The sequence below is a fragment of the Carcharodon carcharias genome, chromosome 18 (genome assembly GCF_017639515.1).
Source record: "Carcharodon carcharias isolate sCarCar2 chromosome 18, sCarCar2.pri, whole genome shotgun sequence".
Lineage (NCBI taxonomy): Eukaryota > Metazoa > Chordata > Chondrichthyes > Lamniformes > Lamnidae > Carcharodon > Carcharodon carcharias.
The window spans coordinates 20,066,040-20,086,297 of NC_054484.1; the positions used below are offsets into that span (position 1 = coordinate 20,066,040).

The 20,258-nt window shown below is 45.1% G+C and overlaps 1 protein-coding gene across 1 annotated transcript in view; it reads right to left on the minus strand.

Moving 5' to 3' along the window:
- The window catches only part of LOC121290415 (uromodulin-like 1), a 96,932-nt gene that overhangs the window by 60,921 nt on the left and 15,753 nt on the right, over positions 1 to 20,258 (minus strand). Inside the window, exons 8-14 of the mRNA XM_041210855.1 lie at positions 17,733 to 17,873; positions 13,662 to 13,916; positions 12,564 to 12,676; positions 6,880 to 7,099; positions 4,698 to 4,838; positions 4,257 to 4,350; positions 2,847 to 2,926 (exon numbers count right to left, since the gene is read on the minus strand). Coding sequence (XP_041066789.1) covers positions 2,847 to 2,926; positions 4,257 to 4,350; positions 4,698 to 4,838; positions 6,880 to 7,099; positions 12,564 to 12,676; positions 13,662 to 13,916; positions 17,733 to 17,873 — 1,044 coding nt within the window. The remainder of the gene's footprint in view (positions 1 to 2,846; positions 2,927 to 4,256; positions 4,351 to 4,697; positions 4,839 to 6,879; positions 7,100 to 12,563; positions 12,677 to 13,661; positions 13,917 to 17,732; positions 17,874 to 20,258) is intronic.

The following is a 20,258-nucleotide window of genomic DNA, read 5'->3' on the forward strand; positions in this document are numbered from 1 at the left end:
CTCCCCCAGCCGGGGTGGTTCTCGAGCTGTTTTAGTCCCCCTAACCCCTGCCTCACCTCCCCGAATTTTCTCCTGGGTTGTTCAATTCCAACCTCTGAACTCTACACTAACTTTGGGCTAGTGGGGAAATTTGTCCATTTAGACCTAAATGGTTTTCCCTTTTATCTGTGAAGAAATAAATTTTCAATGCATCAATCATCTGAAAGGAACATGCACAGAATAAATCTGCTTATACTTAGGTGTAACCCAGGAAGTGTGTCCAAAATGGTGGACTAGAAGAGCAAAATATCATTTTTATTCTCGCACTGGCAAATCTCCAATGTCATTTTTCATTTATGATCCAATGAAATAAATGCTACCATATATATGTGTTTGAACATAAGAAGTAGGAGCAGGAGTAGGACATATGGCCCCTCAACCCTGTTCTGCTATTCTATAAGATCATGGCTAATCTAATGGTGGCTCTAACTCCACTTGCCTGTCTGCCTCCTTTAACCCTCACACCCTTATCGGTCAAACACCTGTCTCACTCAGCCTTCAGTATACTCAATGGCCCAGCCTCCACTGCTCTCTGGGGAAGGGAGTTCCAAGAGCTAACATTCCTCTGAGAGAAGGAGACATTTTTCTCATCTCCATTTAAAATGGGAACACCTGTTATTTTAAAACTGTGCTGCCTGGTTCTAGATTCCTCCACACGTCAAAATAATTCTCTCAGCACCTGTCCTGTCAAGTCCCCTTAGAATCTTATATATTTCAATAAGATCACCTCTCATGCTTCTAAACTCCAATGAGTATAGGCCCAACCTGCTCAACCTTTCCTAAACTCCATTTGCCCATTCGATTCCCATACCCGTGTGTACGTGTGTGTGTATGTGTGGGTGTATGTGTGTGTGTGTGTATACATGTGTGTGTTTGTATATATAGGACCATAAGACCATAAGACATAGGAGCAGAAATTAGGCCATTCGGCCCATCGAGTCTGCTCCGCCATTCAATCATGGTTGATAAGTTTATCAACCCCGTTCTCCCGCTTTCTCCCCATAACCTTTGATCCCCTTACCAATCAAGAACCTATCTATCTCGGTCTTAAATACATTCAATGACCTGGCCTCCACAGCCTTCTGTGGCAATGAATTCCATAGATTCACCATTCTCTGACTAAAGAAGTTTTTCCTCATCTCTGTTCTAAAAGGTCTTCCCTTTACTCTGAGGCTGTGCCTTCGGGTCCTAGTATCTCCTACTAATGGAAGCATCTTCCCTGCGTCCACTCTATCCAGGCCTTTCAGTATTCTGTAAGTTTCAATCAGATCCCCCCTCATCCTTCTAAACTCCATTGAGTATAGACCCACAGTCCTCAAACGTTCCTCATATGTTAAGCCTTTCGTTCCTGGGATCATTCTTGTGAACCTCCTCTGGACCCTGTCCAGGGCCAGCACATCCTTCCTGAGATACGGGGCCCAAAATTGCTCACAATATTCTATATGTGGTCTGACCAGAGCCATACAAAGCCTCAGCAGCACATCCCTGCTTTTATATTCTAGTCCTCTCAAAATAAATGCCAACATTGCATTTGCCTTCCTAACTACCGACTCAACCTGCAAGTTAACCTTAAGAGAATCCTGGACTAGGACTCCCTAGTCCCTTTGCACTCCAGATTTCTGAATTCTCTCCCCATTTAGAAAATAGTCCATGCCTCTATTCTTCCTACCAAGGTGCATGACCTCACTCTTCCCCATGTTGTCTTCCATCTGCCACTTCTTTGCCCATTCTCCTAACCTGTCCAAATCCTTCTTCAGCCTCCCCGCCTCCTCAATACTACCTGTCCCTCCACCTATCTTTGTATCATCTGCAAACTTAGCCAGGATGACCTCAGTTCCTTCATCTAGATCATTAATGTATAAAGTGAAAAGTTGTGGTCCCAACACTGACCCTTGCGGAACACCACTAGTCACTGGCCGCTATCCTGAGAAGGACCCCCTTATCCCCACTCTCTGCCTCCTGCCAGACAGCCAATCTTCTATCCATGCTAGTACCCTGCCTCTAACACCATGGGCTCTTATCTTACTGAGCAGCCTCCTGTGTGGCACCTTGTCAAAGGCCTTCTGGAAGTCCAAGTAGATAACATCCATTGGCTCTCCTTTGTCTAACCTACTTGTTACCTCCTCAAAGAATTCTAACAGATTTGTCAGGCATGACCTCCCCTTGATGAAACCATGCTGACTTTGCCCTATTTTACCATGCACTTCCAAGTATTCTGAAATCTCATCCTTAATAATGGACTCTAAAACCTTACCAATGACCGAGGTCAGGCTAATCGGCCTGTAATTTCCCATCTTTTGCCTCACTCCCTTCTTAAACAGCGGGGTTATATTAGCGATTTTCCAGTCCTCTGGGACCCTCCCTGACTCCAGTGATTCCTGAAAGATCACCACTAACGCCTCCACTATCTCTTCAGCTATCTCCTTCAGAACTCTGGGGTGTAATCCATCTGGTCCAGGTGATTTATCCACCTTCAGACCTTTCAGGTTTCCTAGCACCTTCTCCTTGGTAATGGCCACCATATGCACCTCTGCCCCCTGACTCTCTTGAACTTTGGGGATGTCACTCGTGTCTTCCACTGTGAAGACTGACACAAAGTACCTATCTGTCTGTGTATGTGTATATTACTTGAAAATGATGTATACTCTCCTACAACACAATAAAATGATGCAATAGCTCTGTCCAAAAGCCATCAATTCACCATAAATGATCAGAACCAACAATAGCAGTAGAAACAATGAAGATCACATACCACAATGAGGCACTTTTGAATATTGAAAGGAAGCTGGAAACCCAGGCTCACTCACATAGGTGATCATTGCAGAGGCAAAGACAGTAGAAGATTGTCCTTGGGTACTTGTAGGAGTTAGCACAGTCGTAGTGACTTCTGTCAAAAGATACAGTTGGGTCATTTTAAAAGCGATTTTTGAATCTTTGTTTTTGGGAGATGGGCATTGCTGGAAAGGCTGGCACTTATTACCCATCCCTAGTTGCCCTGAGAAGATGGTTGTGGATCTTCTTGTTGAATTGCTGATGGTGGCAGTTTGATACAGCTTACTAAGTGACATCAGAGAGCAGTTAAGCCAATGATTGGCCCTCCAGCTTTAAGATCACACCCATTGCACTGGAGCTGTTCTTCATTACAATATAAGAGCTTGAAAAGTTGAAATTCAATCAATCGGCTCCCCCACGCAGCAACCCCCCCCGCCCCACCCACCCCCTACCCCACCCCACTCCACACCGTCACCGCCCCCTCCCATAACCCCATTCCTGGAGACCCAAAAACAAACCCAGCTCCTGTTTCCTGCCTCCATGGTGAAAATTGAGCCCAAAGTTTCATTGACCGGGATTCTGCCAGGCCGTGGGGTCTCATCCTGTGATTGGCCAGAAGCTCCCCATGCAGCCAGCGGGAGGAGTGGTGGCTGCTGGCGGCAATGCACCCGCCAGAGGCCCAGGATCATCCAGGGATCCCGGACCGAAGGTGAGCGAAGATGGGATGAGGGTCACGGGTGGGAGTTGGGGGGGGTGCGGGGAGTCAGAGGCTTTCAGTGGCCACCTCCGCCCCACCCGATGCTAGGTCCCTCCATCAGACACAGAGTGCCTGATAATGAGGGACCCCCCCCCACCACCACCCCAGGAAGCAGTGTTTGCTAGGTGACCATCTGAGGGTGTGGGGAAGCCATGCGGCTTCTATTTAATCCCCGAACCACCATTAAATTGCAGTGGGGTCAGGGATAATGGGTGCTAATCAGTTCATTAGTGAGCCAAATTGACACCCTGCTGCTGCTGGAATGCCGGAATCCCACATCAGCCCTTCTGCCCTCCAACTTAATCAAGGTCACTGCCACGGGGAGAACGACACGGGACCTCTCCCGCGGTTAAGTCGGCGCAGCCACCATGTTTCCCGCCACAATTTGGCTGCATTTAATCCAGCCTGTTAACTCTGAATACTTAGCTCATAAATGGAGAGGGAAACAATGTTCCCAATGGGAACGTTCGGATTGCGTTGTGAAATTAATTCATTGAGGCCTCCCAATTTTCAGGTTTTGTTGATAAAATTCGACCCAACTCAAAATTTTGAAAACATACAAGATGATGCAAAATTACAGGCAAAAGTTAACAAAATATAACCACCCGGAGTTCACCATAAATCCGTTCGCCTGATTTTCTGAATTTCTCCTGCACGACTGGGGAGAAAGCAGGGGAGTGGGACTAACTGGATAACTTTCAAAGGACTGGCAAAGGCTTGAAGGGCTGAAAGGCCTCCTTCTGTGCTGTAAGATACCACGATTCTACGACGGTACCAGGAAACTTCTTGTGAAGAGGTTCATCACATAAATACCTTTGTCAACCTCCAGGACCCCACAAAGTACAAGAGACAAGTAGGACAGAATCACCTGGGTTTCTTGGGATTGATTGACACGCTTCAGGTGAAGGGCTATGGGGAGTGAGGGGGTGGTGGTGGATGGTGGTTGTGGTGGTGGTGGGTGGGGGGGGGTGGTGGGGGAAGCGGGGGGACGTGGGGAAGTGCTGCAGGTTTGTAACTTGCGCACTCCTTTCTTAGTGCCTCCGTATAACACCTACAATTCTGTGATCGTGTTTATATTTGAAATTCTATTTAAATCTGCTACTAATTGTTCCAGCAATTCAAGTCTCACCTTCACAGGATCTGCCAGGCCTGGCTGGATTCACATCTTTATAGCGGTCACTGCATATGCAGATGTATGACCCCTCGGTGTTTTTACACATTGCATGAGGCGAACAGTCATTGTAAATAGGTGAGGTGCATTCATTAACATCTAAAGGGACAAAACATTTAGAAACAAGTTAATGCGGTGGAATTCCATCACCGTTACAAGTTGTCTCAGTGGGCAAATGCACTATTCAAAGTGGCAGTCAGCCCCACACACACATACCATTCAATACAGTGACAACTGATCATGACCTGGGTGGCAATGGAACTCGGCCCAACAGACTAGGCAGGATAGATTCCCATTCCTCGAGGTGGATTTTGGAGGTTGACCTCAGTGGGAATGAAGATTGGACAATTTTTATAATGACCAGCCAAACCTAACCCATCATCTCTATCCAGTGGGCTGCACAACACACACATGTGATATGACTGAAGCTAGAATCAGGCTTTAATGCCACTTCTGATTGAGCAATATGCTTTCGCTGACTGATTAGATTCTCAATGAAGATTGGCCACAAGTCCCAGGTGCCAGAGGTTGGCCAACTCTACCTTTGGAACCAAAGATCAGCACTAGGCTGGACATTCAGAGAGAGGGAAGTGGTGAAAATTTCAGTAAGGATTAAAAGACCAGTGCCTGCACTGTCACTTAAAGATGCATTATTATTGTTATTAAATCATACTCCTTTGTTGTTTTACAAGCACACAGACGATGGCGCTAGAACACATTCACATCTCACCCCCTCTTGGTGAAAAGAGCTGTGGCGCATTTCCCACTTCATATGAGAAGAAAAATCGTCAACAGATATTTTATTAAGGCAATGCCTTTTAACAACAGTATGAACTGTGTGAAGTCTGAAAGGTGAAGGTGTACATGTGTCCCTGATACACGTGTCTAATTCAGAAAGTAGCTACCAGTTATAATGGAGATATAAGGGTCAATAAATACAGCCACTTATGAAAAGGAAGCAGGATAAAACACTGGACCTGAAACTCCGTGTGTCAGGAGAGAGTAGAAATTTCACTCACAGGAACAGGAATATGGGGAAGAACCCAACAGACAAAGTTACAGTCAGGGAGAAGGGGTCAGGAGGTAATTCTTCTCAGCCCAGCAGATACAATTTAGAAGTATGAGTGCTTCAATATCCTGTCTATCTTAGGAATTCCATTCAGCTCATCAATCTTAAAGCCAGAGTTTCCCCCAGCTTGCTAGGGGTGAGTTCTAGACTGAACCTTCCTGATAGCCCCACAGGCATTAGAAACTTAATTCAATCCTTTGGGTATTATTACCTCAGAATACAGACCCTGGTATCTTTGCATGAAATTCTAACCACGTTTTCCTCTCACTTCTTCCACCTATTCCACCTATTACCAGTCCCAAGCTTCCCCCATGGAAGTAGCAGACTGCAGCGCAATCTGTTCCCAGCAATTCAGGCTGAATGCCTCAACAGACACTGGCTCCCTGCCCAAAACATTAAACTGATCCTATCACAAAGATTTGGAATGGTCTGAACATTAAGCAGCAGAAGTCCTGGCCTGTTACAGTTTCAGTGCCAGAGCAGGAGATCCAACAAATCCCAAAATGCATCATAGAAGCACTTTCGAACAAAATTTGACCCTGAACCATAAAAGGAGATATAAGAAAAGCTTGGTCAGGAGGTAGATTTTAAGGAATGTCTTTGGGGAAGGGAGAGAGAGAGAGATAGAGAGCCAGAGAGGTTCAGTGTGGAATACCAGAGCTTAAGGCCTTGGTAGCTGAAGACACAAACGCCAATGGTGAAGCGATGAAGATCAGGGAAAATGCAAGAGGCCAGAATTGGAGGAGCGCAGAAATCTGGAAGGATTGTGGGACTGGAGGAGGTGGCTGAAATAGGGAGGTGCAAGGCAATGAAAGGATTGGCAAGCAAGGATAAGAATTTTAAAATCAAGACGTTGCCAGAACAGGAGCCAATGGAGACCCAGTGATTACAGTATGCAGGGAAACAGGGCTTGCTCCGAGTTAGGACACAGGCTGCAGAGTTTGGAGGAGCTCAAGTTTATGGAAAGTGCAAAGTGGGAACCAGCCACAGGAGAGCAGCACTTTAATTTTAGTTAACAAGTCCTTCTAAGGATATGAGATCTAGGTCTAATCATCTAATGAGTCCACCTACCTGAAATGGAGGTGCCGTTGCGATCATACACAAAGGCAGAACTGTTGTAAAGAGAGGAGATCAGGGCAGAAGAAATATTCCAGACATTGAGTTTTATTCCTTGATCAATAACAATTTCAAAGTTCACCACAATACTCCCATAGCTGAGAGATGCTATCCGGACCAGAATCTTCCTGCTTTGGTATAACTGATGGATTGTTGGTGGAAGGGAGTTTTCAAGCTGAAAAAGAAGTTTTATAAACTCTTGTAAATAGTCATTGCCTCTTCATTTTGTTTGATTTTGTGCTTGTCAGTATTAAGTTCCCATTTGCGTCACCAGGTTCTCAGAAGAGTGGCCGAGTGTTTATGGTAACCCAAAGGCTGAGTTCAGATACAGACAACAACCACAGCTAATATTTATATAGCACCTCTAACATAATAAAGTGCCACAGGTAAATTATAAAACTGAGCCAAAAAAGAAGATATTGTCAGATGGCGAAAGGCTTGGTCAAAATGTTAGGTTTTAAGGAGTATCGTAAAGTAAGAAAATGATGTAGAGAGTTAGAGGGGTGTACGGAGGGGATTCCAGAACTTGCAGCCCAGGCAACTGAAGGCATAACCATCAATGGTGCAGCAATTATAATTTGGAATGCACAAGAGGCCAGAATTAGAGGAACGCAGATATCTCAGAGGGCTGCAAGAGATTACAGAAATAGGGAGGAGCAAGGCCATGGAGGGATATGGAAACAAGTATGAACAAAGAACAGAGAACAAAGAACAAAGAAAAGTACAGCACAGGAACAGGCCGTTCGGCCCTCCAAGTCTGCGCCGATCATTATATTGCCCGTCAACTAAAACATTTTGCACTTACGGGGTCCGTATCCCTCTATTCCCATCCTATTCATGTATTTGTCAAGCTGTCTCTTAAACACCACTATCGTACCTGCTTCCACCACCAACTCTGGCAGCGAATTCCAAACACTCACTACCCTCTGCGTAAAAAACTTGCCCCGCACATCACCTTTATGATGTTTTCTCCTCTCACCTTAAATCTATGTTCCCTAGTAATTGACCTTCCACCCTGGGAAAAAGCTTCTGACTATCTACTCTGTCCATGCCACTCATAATTTTGTAAACTTCTGTCAAGTCGTCCCTCAATCTCCGTCAATCTAGTGAGAACAATCTGAGTTTCTCCAACCTCTCCTCATAGTTAATAACCTCCAGACCAGGCAGCAGCCTGGTAAACCTCCTCTGCACCCTCTCCAATGCCTCCATATCCTTCTGGTAATGTGGTGACCAGAATTGCACACAATATTCCAAGTGTGGCCTAACCAAGGTTCTATACATCTGCAGCATGACTTCCCAGCTTTTATACTCAAAACCCCTGCCAATGAAGGCAAGCATGCCATATGCCTTCCTGACTACCTTATCCACGTGCATTACCACTTTCAGTGACCTGTAGACCTGTACACCCAGATCCCTCTGCCCGTCGATGCACTTAAGGGTTCTGCCATTTACTGGGTAATACCTGCCTGTATTAGAACTTCCAAAATGCATTACCTCGCGTTTTTCGGGATTAAACTCCATCTGCCATTTCTCCGTCCAAGTCTCCAATCGATCTATATCCGGTTGTATCCTTTGACAATCCTCTTCACTATCTGCAACTCCTCCAACCTTAGTGTCATCTGCAAACTTACTAACTAGCCCAGTTACATTTTTCTCCAAATCATTTACGTATACTACAAACAGCAAAGATCCCAGCACAGATCCCTGCGGAACTCCACAAGTCACAGCTCTCCATTCAGAAAAGCAACTTTCCACTGCTACCCTCTGTCTTCTATGACCAAGCCAATTCTGTATCCATCCTGCCAACTCACCTCTGATCCTGTGCAACTTTACCTTCTGTACCAGTCTGCCATGAGGGATCTTGTCAAAGGCCTTACTGAAATCCATGTATATAACATTCACTGCCCTGCCATCGTCGATCATCTTTGTCACTTCCTCAAAAAACTCGATCAAGTTAGTGAGACACGAACTCCCCTTCACAAAACCATGCTGCCTCTCACTAATACGCCCATTTGCTTCCAAATGGTAGTAAATCCTGTCACGAAGAATCTTTTCCAATAATTTCCCTACCACTGACATAAGGCTCACCGGCCTGTAATTTCCTGGATTATCCCTGCTACCATTCTTAAACAATGGAACAACATTGGCCATTCCCCAGTCCTCTGGAACCTCACCCATAGCCATTAAGGATACAAAGATTTCTGTCAAGGCCCCAGCAATCTCCTCCCTTGCCTCCCTCAGTACTCTGGGGTAGATCCCATCTGGCCCTGGGGTCTTATCCACCTTAATATTCTTCAAGACGCCTAACCCTCCTCTTTTTTGATCTCAATATGATCCTCTATGAGAATTTTAAAATCAAGTTGTTGCTTGACTGGGATCCAGTGTCCGTCACTAAGCACACGGGTGACAGGTGAATGGAACTTGGTGCGAGTTAAGACACCGGCAGCAGAGATTTGGATGACTTCAAGTTTATGGAGAGTAAAATATGGGATACCACCCAGGAGTGTGTTGGAATAGTCAAGTCTAGAGGTAACCAAGTGCATCAGGTGCATCAGAGGAGCCGAGACAGGGGCAAAATTGAGTGATGTTACTGATGTGGTCTTGATGCTATGGAAATGAGGTTGGAAAAAGAAAGACTTGCCCCTTTATATAACACTTTTCACAACCACTGGATGTCTCAAAGCACTTTATAGCCAATGAAGTACTTTTTGAAGTGTAGTCACTGTTGCAATGTAGGAAACTTGGCAGCTAATTTGCACACAGCAAACTCCCACAAATAGCAATGCAATAAGGACCAAATAATCTGGGTTTTTTTGTGAATCTGATTGAGGGATAAATATTGGCCAGGACACCAGGGAGAACTCTCATGCTCTTCTTAAAATTAGTGTCACAGGTTTTTTTACATCCACCCAAGAAGGCAGGCGTCTCATCTGAAGACAGCACCTCTGACAGTGCAATACTCTCTTGTTACTGCACTGGGGTGTCGGCCTTGATTTTTGTGCTCAAGCCCTGGAGTGGGTCTTGAACCTGGAACCTTGTAACTCAAAGGCAAGTGGGCTACCAACTGAAACCACAGCTTGCTCACCTTGGGGTCAAACATGACACTAAGATTGTGACCAGACTGACTTAGTCTCAAACTGTTGCCAGGGAGAGGGATGGGGTCAGGAGCTAAGTAACGGAGTTTGGAGCATGGACCAATAACAATGCCTTCCCAATATTTAATGGGAGGACGTTTCTGCTTACCCTGTACTGGATGTCAGATAGGTAATCTGGAAATTCAGCAATAATGAAGGAGTGAGGGAGGTGGTGGTGAGGTAAAGCTGGTTTTGGCAACGTACATGAGAAAAGCCTTCAGACGATGTCACCATGGGACAGCATATAGATGAGAAATAGGGAAGAGTCAAGGATAGGTCCCTAGGAGACAAGAGAGGTAACCGTAGCGCAGTGGGAAGAGAATACATTGCAAGCGATATTCTGGCTAGTTAGATAGACAATAAAGAAACCAGGTGAGAGCAGTGCTCCCACCCCCAAATGACAAGGAGGAAAAGTTTACCTTTGATACAAATCACTTGGATGTTATTTGCGACTTTGGTAAGTGCTGCTTTGGTACTGTGGCAGGAGTGGAAACCTGTTCGGAAGGATTTAAACATGGAGTTCCAGGAAAGATGGGAATGGGTTTGGGAGGCAACAACAGGTTCAAGGACTTTGGAAAGGAAAGGGTGATTGAAGATGAAGGGTGATTCTGGAAGATTTAAAAGACAGAGAGACAACACTTGAAGAGAGAGAACAGTTAACAATATCAGCTAATATGGTGTCCAGGATGGGAAGTTGGATGGTCAGCAGTTTAGTGACAATGGAGCAGGAGCTACGACGCATTAACAAGACAAGTTTGGAGAGGGCGTAAGGGGAGATAGTAGAGAAACTAGAGAAAGATGCAAGTCCACACCCAGGGCAGCTGGAAAGCTTAAAGGAAATTTGGCCCTGTGGGCCAGTAAAGGGAGGGTTGCAACAGAAGTAGCTGATTGGATGGTCTCGATCTTAGTCCATGAGCTCTTCACACTTATAATTGAAGGTGTGGGTGGAGGGGACAGGGGTTTAAGACAATAGTTTTCAGTAGAGAAAAGGAGCCGAGGTTTATCTTTGCATTCCATGATCCTAGAATAGGAAGCAGTATTAGCAGAAATGAGCAGGACCTGAGTGTGTTTTATGTGGTCCAGCCAGATCTGGCAGTCCATGTCTAAACCAAGTGTCCTTCATATCATTTCAAGTCTGGCACCATGGCTAGCTGTGCAATAAAATTCAACAAAGTCTGGTAATTTGTGGGATAGCATTGGAAACCAACTTTGAAACCTGCTGGAACTGTGTAAAAGCCCAATTGTTTCGCCAAGGCTCTTCAGGAAGGGAATCTGCCACCTCTACCTATTCCAGGTAAAGGAACAAGGGGTAGACAATAAATACGGCCTGGCTGGTGTTGCCCAGACCCCAAAAACATTTTTTTTTTTAAATCCCTCGTCAGCTAGAGCACAAGGTGTGGGGTCGCATCTGAGAGGTAGCAGACAGGTCTCTAAGACAGAGTTCTTGAGGTTTGATAAAGCCCAAACATCTGGCTCACTTCAGAGGACAGTTAAGAGTCAATCATATTGATATGTGTGGAACTGGAGTCACATATAGGGCAGACGTCACTGAACCAGTTGGGTTTTATTGTCAACCCTACAGCTTCACGGACACTTTTACTGATACCAGCACTTTATTTCCCGATTTTTTAAAACCAAATTCAAATTGTCAAACTGCTGTGGTGGGCAGGGTCGCTGGCTCCAGTTAGATGTATCACTCCAGGTTTCATCATGTAACCTACCGACTCCAATCCACTCAAACATCCCTAATCTTAAACTAATAAAATTGTTTCTTCATACATAAATGAAAAAAAAATGGATGAAAAATTTTAATGCCTTTAACATTTCTCCCAGGTTAGCCACAGCAGTATCCAGGACATTAAGCTTTAATCCCTGGAAACTCCAGGACTAGCATGGATGGTTGGTAACTGAAATGGTAGGATTTGAACTCGTGCTTTCTGAATTACTAATCCAGTTATTATGACATAACGACAACAGCACCATAGACAGTGGGCCATCACACAACACAGGGTATATCGACTCATTCCACATAGGACACTTACAACCAGAAGAAAGAGGAGTCTTTCACCCCTGAAGTAGATGCCAGACATGAAACGGTAATGAACTACCTCACTCCACAGCTCTGAACGCCTCTCTCCTGCCACATTTTCAAACTGCAGTTGTATCCTGTGTCAGGGGGATGTCATGAGACACAGTGGTAGAGTCCCTACCTCTGGGCCAGAAGTTGCAGGTTTAAGTCCCACTTCAGGATTTGATGGCCATGGAAGGTGCATTTGTAACATGGCTAAATAGGTTGATTATCAGCCTGTAAATCCTTGCAATATGCCTGCTAGCGTGGCAAGAGTGGGAGTTCCTTGGTCAGCTATGCTGCAGAAGGTAATGGCAAACCACTGCAATACTTTGCCAAGCATAATCATGGACCAGTGCAATGGAAGTCCATGGTCACCAACACCCTCTTAGGGCATGGCATGAGGAGGAGGAGGGTCTTGTGTCAGGCATCTTTACCTCTTGGTACCAAAGCTTTGCAAACTGCTTAAATTCACTGCTACTGGTGTTGCCGAGACTTTCAGTGAAGTTATAATTCTTGATCCTCGCCCGTCCATCCAATAATAATGCGGCTGCAAAGCATAATTGAGAAAGTGCATTATTATTCAGGGAAAATCCTGTAACCACTACCCCTATTACTGAACACTGTTTACTGCTGCCTGTTGACCCACTGGTTAGTGGTTCCACCTGGCATGGTACCAGATCTTTCTATACCAGTCTGAGCTGAATTGCACTGTGTCAGCCAGTGAGTTGCACTGTGTCAGCCAATGGGTGTGATCATCCAGTCCCACCGAAAGTCAAAGGACTTTTGGCTGGGCAGCTGCATCAGCCACAGAGGGTCCCGCCATGGTGGGACTGGAAAATCCCAGCCAATGTGTTGCAAGGTGTCAGCCAGTGAGCTGGAGGTGGAGCAGGACTTACAGCAAGCAATTTTTATGTTTTGCTTTAAACAAATCAAAGTTTATTTACAGAGCCTATTTAAAAAGAGCCACCACCACAAACAGAACACATGTATGACGGAAACTGCAGCAACCTCTCCCTATAAAAGCAGGGTGACTTCGCCAGTAAAATGCAGCAAGTGGAGGATAGTAACACAACAAAATGATATGGGTAAAATCAATTCCAGTCTCTTACAGCAGTGCAATCGCCAGTTGTGATAGATCAGGGGTTTACCAAATTAGCTTCATTCCAGCCAATGATATTGGTGTCTCTATGTGCAGTTGTTCTAGTTGCTATACATTGGCTCCTGTTGGGAAATGTATACATGAGACACCTGGTGAGACCAGGAACTGGCCCACATCAGATACTCTCCATGGTCAAATGGCCTGTGGACTCACAACTGCAAAATTGCCATTTGGGTGAGGTCCCGGAAATCTATTTGACCTGCAAAACCTCACACAAACAGGGGTCAATGTTTCCAAGTTAAGAAACAACAGGAGAAAAAAGACCTGGCAGAGAAATGGCCAAATTCAATCAGAGTTTTTTGCAATAGTCTCAAGAACAGGAAACCATTCTGGTGAATAGGCACATGAATATGTCCAAGGGCTGAACCATTACCTGTTTTCACTTTTAGCTCTTTAGTATGTCTGTCTTCACAGGATTGCCAGTGGACTTCCACTGTGTAGAGAACCCCAGGTTCCAATCCTGTCACCATCAAATCTATTTGCTGAGTCTCGATTTCATTCACAATGCCATCTTCCTTCAGTACCCGCACAATAACTGTTTGGTCTTTGCTGGAGGCTGCTGCCCAAAGGACTTGGAAGCTAATGCTGGTGACATTGGCAATCGCCAAGTTTGTAACTGGAGAAAGAGCTGTTGAAAATGAGTTGGGTTAGCACATCATGATTGCATTGTCAGCTCACTTACCTTCACCATCCACTGTGATAGCATTGACTGTTACACTATATAGTCTTAATATGTGGTTAGTAAGATACTAACAGCAATAGCTTACAGGGTACAATTACTAAGCACTTGGAGAAAAAGGAGTCAGACTGAACTAGTCAGCACAGGTTTCTCAAAAAAAGCAGACACAACATTATAGAATTCATTGAGCAATGCTGAAAAAAGAGACATGCTGTCGAAGCTTTTCATGTTGCATTCATCAGAATAGATCTGCAACAATCCCAAATCCCAAAGGGAACAACAATTTATACACATGAAAAAAAGGTGCTGGTTGGTTGGCAAGTGGACTCTGATTGGTGGAGGTATTTCCACAGAGTCCTCTTGCCAACCAATCAACACCCTCTTCTCATGCAGTATAAATTGTTGTTCTCTTTGAGATTTGGTATTCTTGCAAATCTGTCCTGATGAGTGCAAGATGAAAAGCTTTGACAGCATGACTCTTTTTTCAGTAATACTCAAGTTCTGTCCTACCAAACGACTATTAGAATTCATTGAAGAAATAACGGAGAATAGTGACAGGAACAGGACTGGAAGTGGATTCTATAGATTTTCATAACATCAACAATTTGTATTTATATAGCACCTTTAATGTAGTAAAATGTTCCGAGGCACATCACAGGAGCATAATCAGACAACTTTTGACACATAGCACTTGTGGAGGTATTAAGACAGATGGCAAAAAGCCTGGTTTTAACGAGCATCTTATAGGGGGAGAGAGGTAGCGAGGCAGAGAGGTTTAGCGAGGGAATTCCAGAGCTTAGGACCTAGGCAGTTAAAGGCATGGCCACCAAAGGTTGGGCAATTTAGATCAGGATGCACAAGAGGCCAGAATTGGAGGAAGACAGGTTTTTCCGTGGCCAAGTGCAAAGTCAGTAGTTTAAGAAAGGACAGCTCTGAGTGTAGGAATACTTACTGCTGCTGGAAAACCAACAACATGGACAGAAACACAGGCTGGCATACCTCCTTGTGTACTCACCATGATTTTAGTCTATATATTTTGGTGAGCAGGAGAATCACAGGTTGGTGAGTGTGCAAGCTCAACCATTGGTTCTGTTTAAATCCCAAGCACCTAGACCTTTCCAGAAAGTGGAATAGATACTGGAATAACTCTGGGAATAAAAAAAGAGAATACATACAGCATAACGTCCTCTCTGTTGAAGTGCTAGGTTTCAACCTTTTCCCGTCAGTGACTATTGATGGGGCTTCGCTCAACTGTCCTGAGTTTGATTTAGGAACTGAAAGAGCAGTGGTCACTTCTGTACAAAAAAATCAAAATAGATAGTTTTGAAAAAGATTTTAAAATTTGCAGTCAGCAGATAAAAAAAAAGCAACTTGCAAACCAATACGAGTTAGGTCATGATTACACAGTGCAGAACTGTCTTTCATATTAAGAAATATCAAGGTCGAACACAATTCAGTTTGTAACACTCTCATTTCTGAGTCAGAAGGATGTGAATTCAAGCCCCATTCCAGAGACTGGAGCACAAACTCTAGGTCAGGTAGGGAGTGCTGCACTGTCGAATGTGCTGTCCTCCAGATGAGGTGTTGAACTGAGGCTCTGTCAGCCCTCTCAGGTACATGTGAAAAATCCCACGACATTGTTTCAAAGAAGAGCAGGGGAGTTCTCCCTGGTGACCTGGCCAGTATTTATCCCTCAAACATCACTGCAACAGATTATCTGGTCATTATCTCATTGCTGGTCCTGGGAGCTTGCTGTGTGCAAACTGGCTGCCTTATTTCCTACATTACAGCAGTGACTGCAATTCAAAAGTACCTTAGTGGTTGGAAAATGATTTGAAACATTCAAATAATGCGGAAGAAGCTATGTAAATGCAAGTCTTTCTTTCTGGCCTGTGCTGAGTCCTATTTGACCAAGATGAACTTCCATTCTAAGGATGTCTACTTCCATGTCTGTATCACTGCCAGTCTCCTGCATCAGTGCATTTTCTGCTGAAACCCCAACCCATGCTTTTGTTAACTCTAGACCTGACTATTCCAACAGACTCCTGATGGGCCTTGTATCTTCCTCCTTCTGTAAACATGAGCTCATCCAGAACTCTGCTACGCTACATCCTACATCAAGCCAATACATGTTCACCCATCACCCGTGCTCACTAACTTTCATTGGTTCCAAGTCCGGCAACACCACAATCTTTAACACTCGCATCTTTGATTTCACATGTGTCTATACCCACATCCCATTTTATAAGCTCATCCAGCCCTACAACCTTCCAAATCTCTGCGCTCCTCCAATTTTTGGCCCTTGCACATCACTGACAGTCAGGTCCCTTACCTCAGGAATTCTCTCCCTAAACATCTCTGCCTCCCTACTTCACGTTCCCCCTTTAAGAGACCATTTAAAACCTACTCCTTTCTGGATCTAAAACTACCCAATTTGGCTTTGTGAAAAATTTTGCTTGATAAAATTTCTGCGAAGATCATGAAACCATTGTTGATTGTTGTAAAAATCTGCCTGGCTCACTAATATCCTCACACGCTGTCCTTACATGTGAGTCCAGACCCCCAGCAATGTGGTTGACTCTTAAATGCCCTCTGAAATGGCCTAGCAAGCTGCTCAGCTCTCAAGGCCAATTAGGGGTGGGCAATAAATACTGGCCTAGCCAGCGAGACCCCCACCTCATGAATGAAAAAAAAATGGTGCAGTGTCATGAAATAACTAAATAAATCAGGCTGAGGAACTGGGCTAGTGCAATAGTTAGACACCTGGCCTTCACCTTGAGGACTTATCTTATCCTCCTCACCCACATGCCTCCCCACAGGACAAAGGGGGTGGACATCGAGATCCAGCTGGAAGGAGGCGAGGCCCCCAAAACAGGGTCCACTGTCAGAGGGTCAGCTTTCTCGACATGTGTGAGCACCCAGTGATTCAGGAGTGTCAAGCTTGCAGGGCAGGTCATTGCTGAGATAAAAGCAAAATTCTGCAGATGCTGGACATCTGAAACAAAAACAGAAAATGCTTGAAAAACTCAGCAGATCTAACAGGGTCTGTGGAGAAAAACAGAGTTAACGTTTCGAGTCCACATGACTCTTCTTCACAGATGCCATCTATTTTCTTTGTTTATTGGTTAGTTTTAGGCTGGTATACAATTGGTAGAATCCCTCCCCAGCAGTGTTAGAGGTGCAGCTGCTCTTATCGGTTTTGGTTTATTAACTCTGTTGCTAGCTTGTAGTTTTACCGTTGCAAGGGGAGAAACTGCCAATTCTGCCACATTTCGGCTTTCACTTTGACAGGATTTGGGAGAGGAAAGTCTACAGCAGCCATGTTACTCAATATTTTTCTTGCAGCCTTCAGCATGTGTTTGCTTTTCTTTGTCCTTTTTTTGCAGCTTTTTGTAGATTTAAACATTTCTGTGTGCCTTTCCAAGCTGTGTCTTCTCCGCACATTTCCAGGGTTTAAAACTAAATTTTACTTCCACTTCCTGACACCATATTTCGTGTTTAAAGACTGGAGTCCTTCTCAGTGAGAGTTATTGGACTGATCGGAAGATTTCTGCTTACAGAGACTGTCTCATGGCAGAGGTCACCTGACTACAGATAGCCAGATGGGACATGTAGTACTGATTGCATTCCAAACTCAAACATCCCCTTTTCATACCAAACAAAGAGACAAACAGTACTATTCCCCAACACATTCAGCCTGATTAAGTACAAAGAGGCACAAATAAACCTCCATCTTGACTCCAACATTAGCTAGATGACAATTACCTCTGCAGTCTCTGTCTCTCCTGGAAGGATCTTTGTCTGTGAAGCCATTCTGACAAGAGCAGTTGTGAGACCCATCAGTGTTCAAACAGGTTGCTCTTAGAGAACAGGAATTCAACTCTGCATATTCACATTCATTGATGTCTGCAAGAAAAGAGCATGTTAAACTGATGCAACAAAAAAGGGAAAATCATCTGTAAGGCCAAAATTTGAGAAAGAACAGTTCAAATCTCCGAACGTTTATTACAGCTGAGTAAAGTGCCTATGGAAATGCCTTTCCTAACATCTTGAAATGACTGTTTATAGAGAAGATTTCCTTTACCATTTTTCCTCCTTTCCCTCCTCACCTGAAGGCGTTGACTGTTTGTAAGAAGCACTTCTTCCGATAAAGGGCTGTGGAATTCTGGAACTCACTCCCTAAAGGGTTGTTGATGGGAGGGTTCGATTGGAAATTTCAAAACTGAGAGGAGTACATTTTTATTAGGCGGGGGTATTAATGGATATGGGATCAAAGCAGCGAATGGAGTCGAAAGACATATCAGCCATGACCTAATTGATTGGCAGAGCAGGCTCGAAAGATTGAATGGCCTCCTTCTCTTCCTATATTTCTTATAAAGATGCAAAATCGTAGCTGCTTGGTGCCCTCTGTTACTTCAGCTAAATGGCAATTATTCGTGTGAGACTGGATGATGAGTTCAAGCATCACCACCCAACCCAGTCATTCAACGTTCAATGGCCACCCATTTTCCGGAGTGGTTGCAGGATGGGGATCAGGAGCAGGAACAAAGACTAGTATTTAACGGAGGCAACGGGCATCTCACCCACTGGCTGGAAAGACAGCGAGAGCCCCGCTTTGCCATCTTTCAGGGAGGTGTGTGGAATGAAGTGTCAATCGGGCACGTTGCTGGACAGTGGCAGGTCTTCCCCGGGATCCAGGGCCCCAGGGGCAGAAATCCATCCCCCTCCCGAGAGCTGACAGCCAATAAGAGTCCAGCAGCTGTGCACTGCAGGGAGAACCAGCAGCGGAGACTGCTGGCATTGCACCCACCAGAGGCCCAGGATCAACTAGGGACCCCAAGCCATAGGTGAGTGATGGCAGGTGACGGGAGAGCACTCACAGGGTGCTGGTTGTGCGTTGTGGGTGAGTGGGGGGGAAGAGATAGAACGGCAGCAAGAGCAGGGATGGTTCTCATTGGGTCAATAACCATCCATCACTGAATGCTTGACAATGAGGGACCACCCCCAAAAGCTAGCAAGCAATGCAACAGGGTTTGCTCTTCAGGCTTCTCGCATGGCAAGTCCCCGGCAAACCGTTGGTTGAATACCAGCAGTGGCAAAATTAGACTCTTAATAGGCATTAACTGCCCACTTAAGGGTCTCAATTGTCGGTGGGGCGGGAAGGTTGTCCCCGAGTCTTTCTGCCACAGACTTAATCAGGGCAAAGGTGGGAATGCAACAGTGTCCCCACCCGCCGGATTAAATGCTGCCCCACCTCCAAATTCACCATCGGGTGGGCATTAAAATCTGCCCACAGCTAATTTCCCCAAGAGTATACTTCCCATTATAGCACCGCCTAACAGCACCCCAGCTTAGGTCAAGTGGCTCAGTATTGACCAGAGGTCAGATCTGGGATCTTTCTGGCATGTGTGGCTCGGATGAATAAGTTTGCTGTGCGATCGTGGAAGGCATTTGCAATCCAAAAACATTTCTCCATCATCATCTCTCCTCCAATAACATTGTCAGAACTGAAAACTACCATCTCTGCACGTAGATTGTCTCCTGTTCTTGCCATGCGATTCAAACACTTGTTAGAGAGATAGGAACCCTTGCAGGAAAACACAATAAGGAGTTCTAATTGGCCTCAGTACCCCTGGGTTAAAGAATAGGCAGGTCCACCTGGATTTTTGCTCCTATTTGCTGTCCAGTAGTTGAAAGTATGCAAACATGCCGCAGCCCCCATAACCAGGTCACAGACAGACGCGCAAGCAGACACACAGGCACACGCAGACATACACATACACAGACACACACTTGGGAGCGGTGCAAGAGGCATACTGACACCTGTGGCCCATACCTCAAACGTCGATGCCTTCCAAGGAGCAGGCAAGGAGAGAAAACAACTGCGGGAACAAAAATACAAATTCTCTGGCAGAAAGCCAGGAACCCAAGTGGGAAAATTGAATGATTGAGGCAGAAAGAAGGAAGCCCACGGCCGTAGTGCAAAGTCAACCTTCAACTCTAAAATGGCAAAGGGTAACTTGTAATTTGAAAGCTCCCTGCAGAGCCACATGTTTTCTCTTGAGGTATCTTCGCTCCTCCCTATCTCAGGAACCTCCTCCAGCCCGACAACTCTTTAAGATCTCTGCGCTCCTCCAATTCTGGCCTCTCATGCCTTCTCAATTTCTATTGCTCCACTCTTGGCAACCGTGACAATAGCTATTGAGGCCCTGAATTCCCGAATCCCCTCCCTAAAGCTCTCTACCTCTCTCTCTTCCTTTAAGACACTCCTTAAGACTTACCACTTTAATC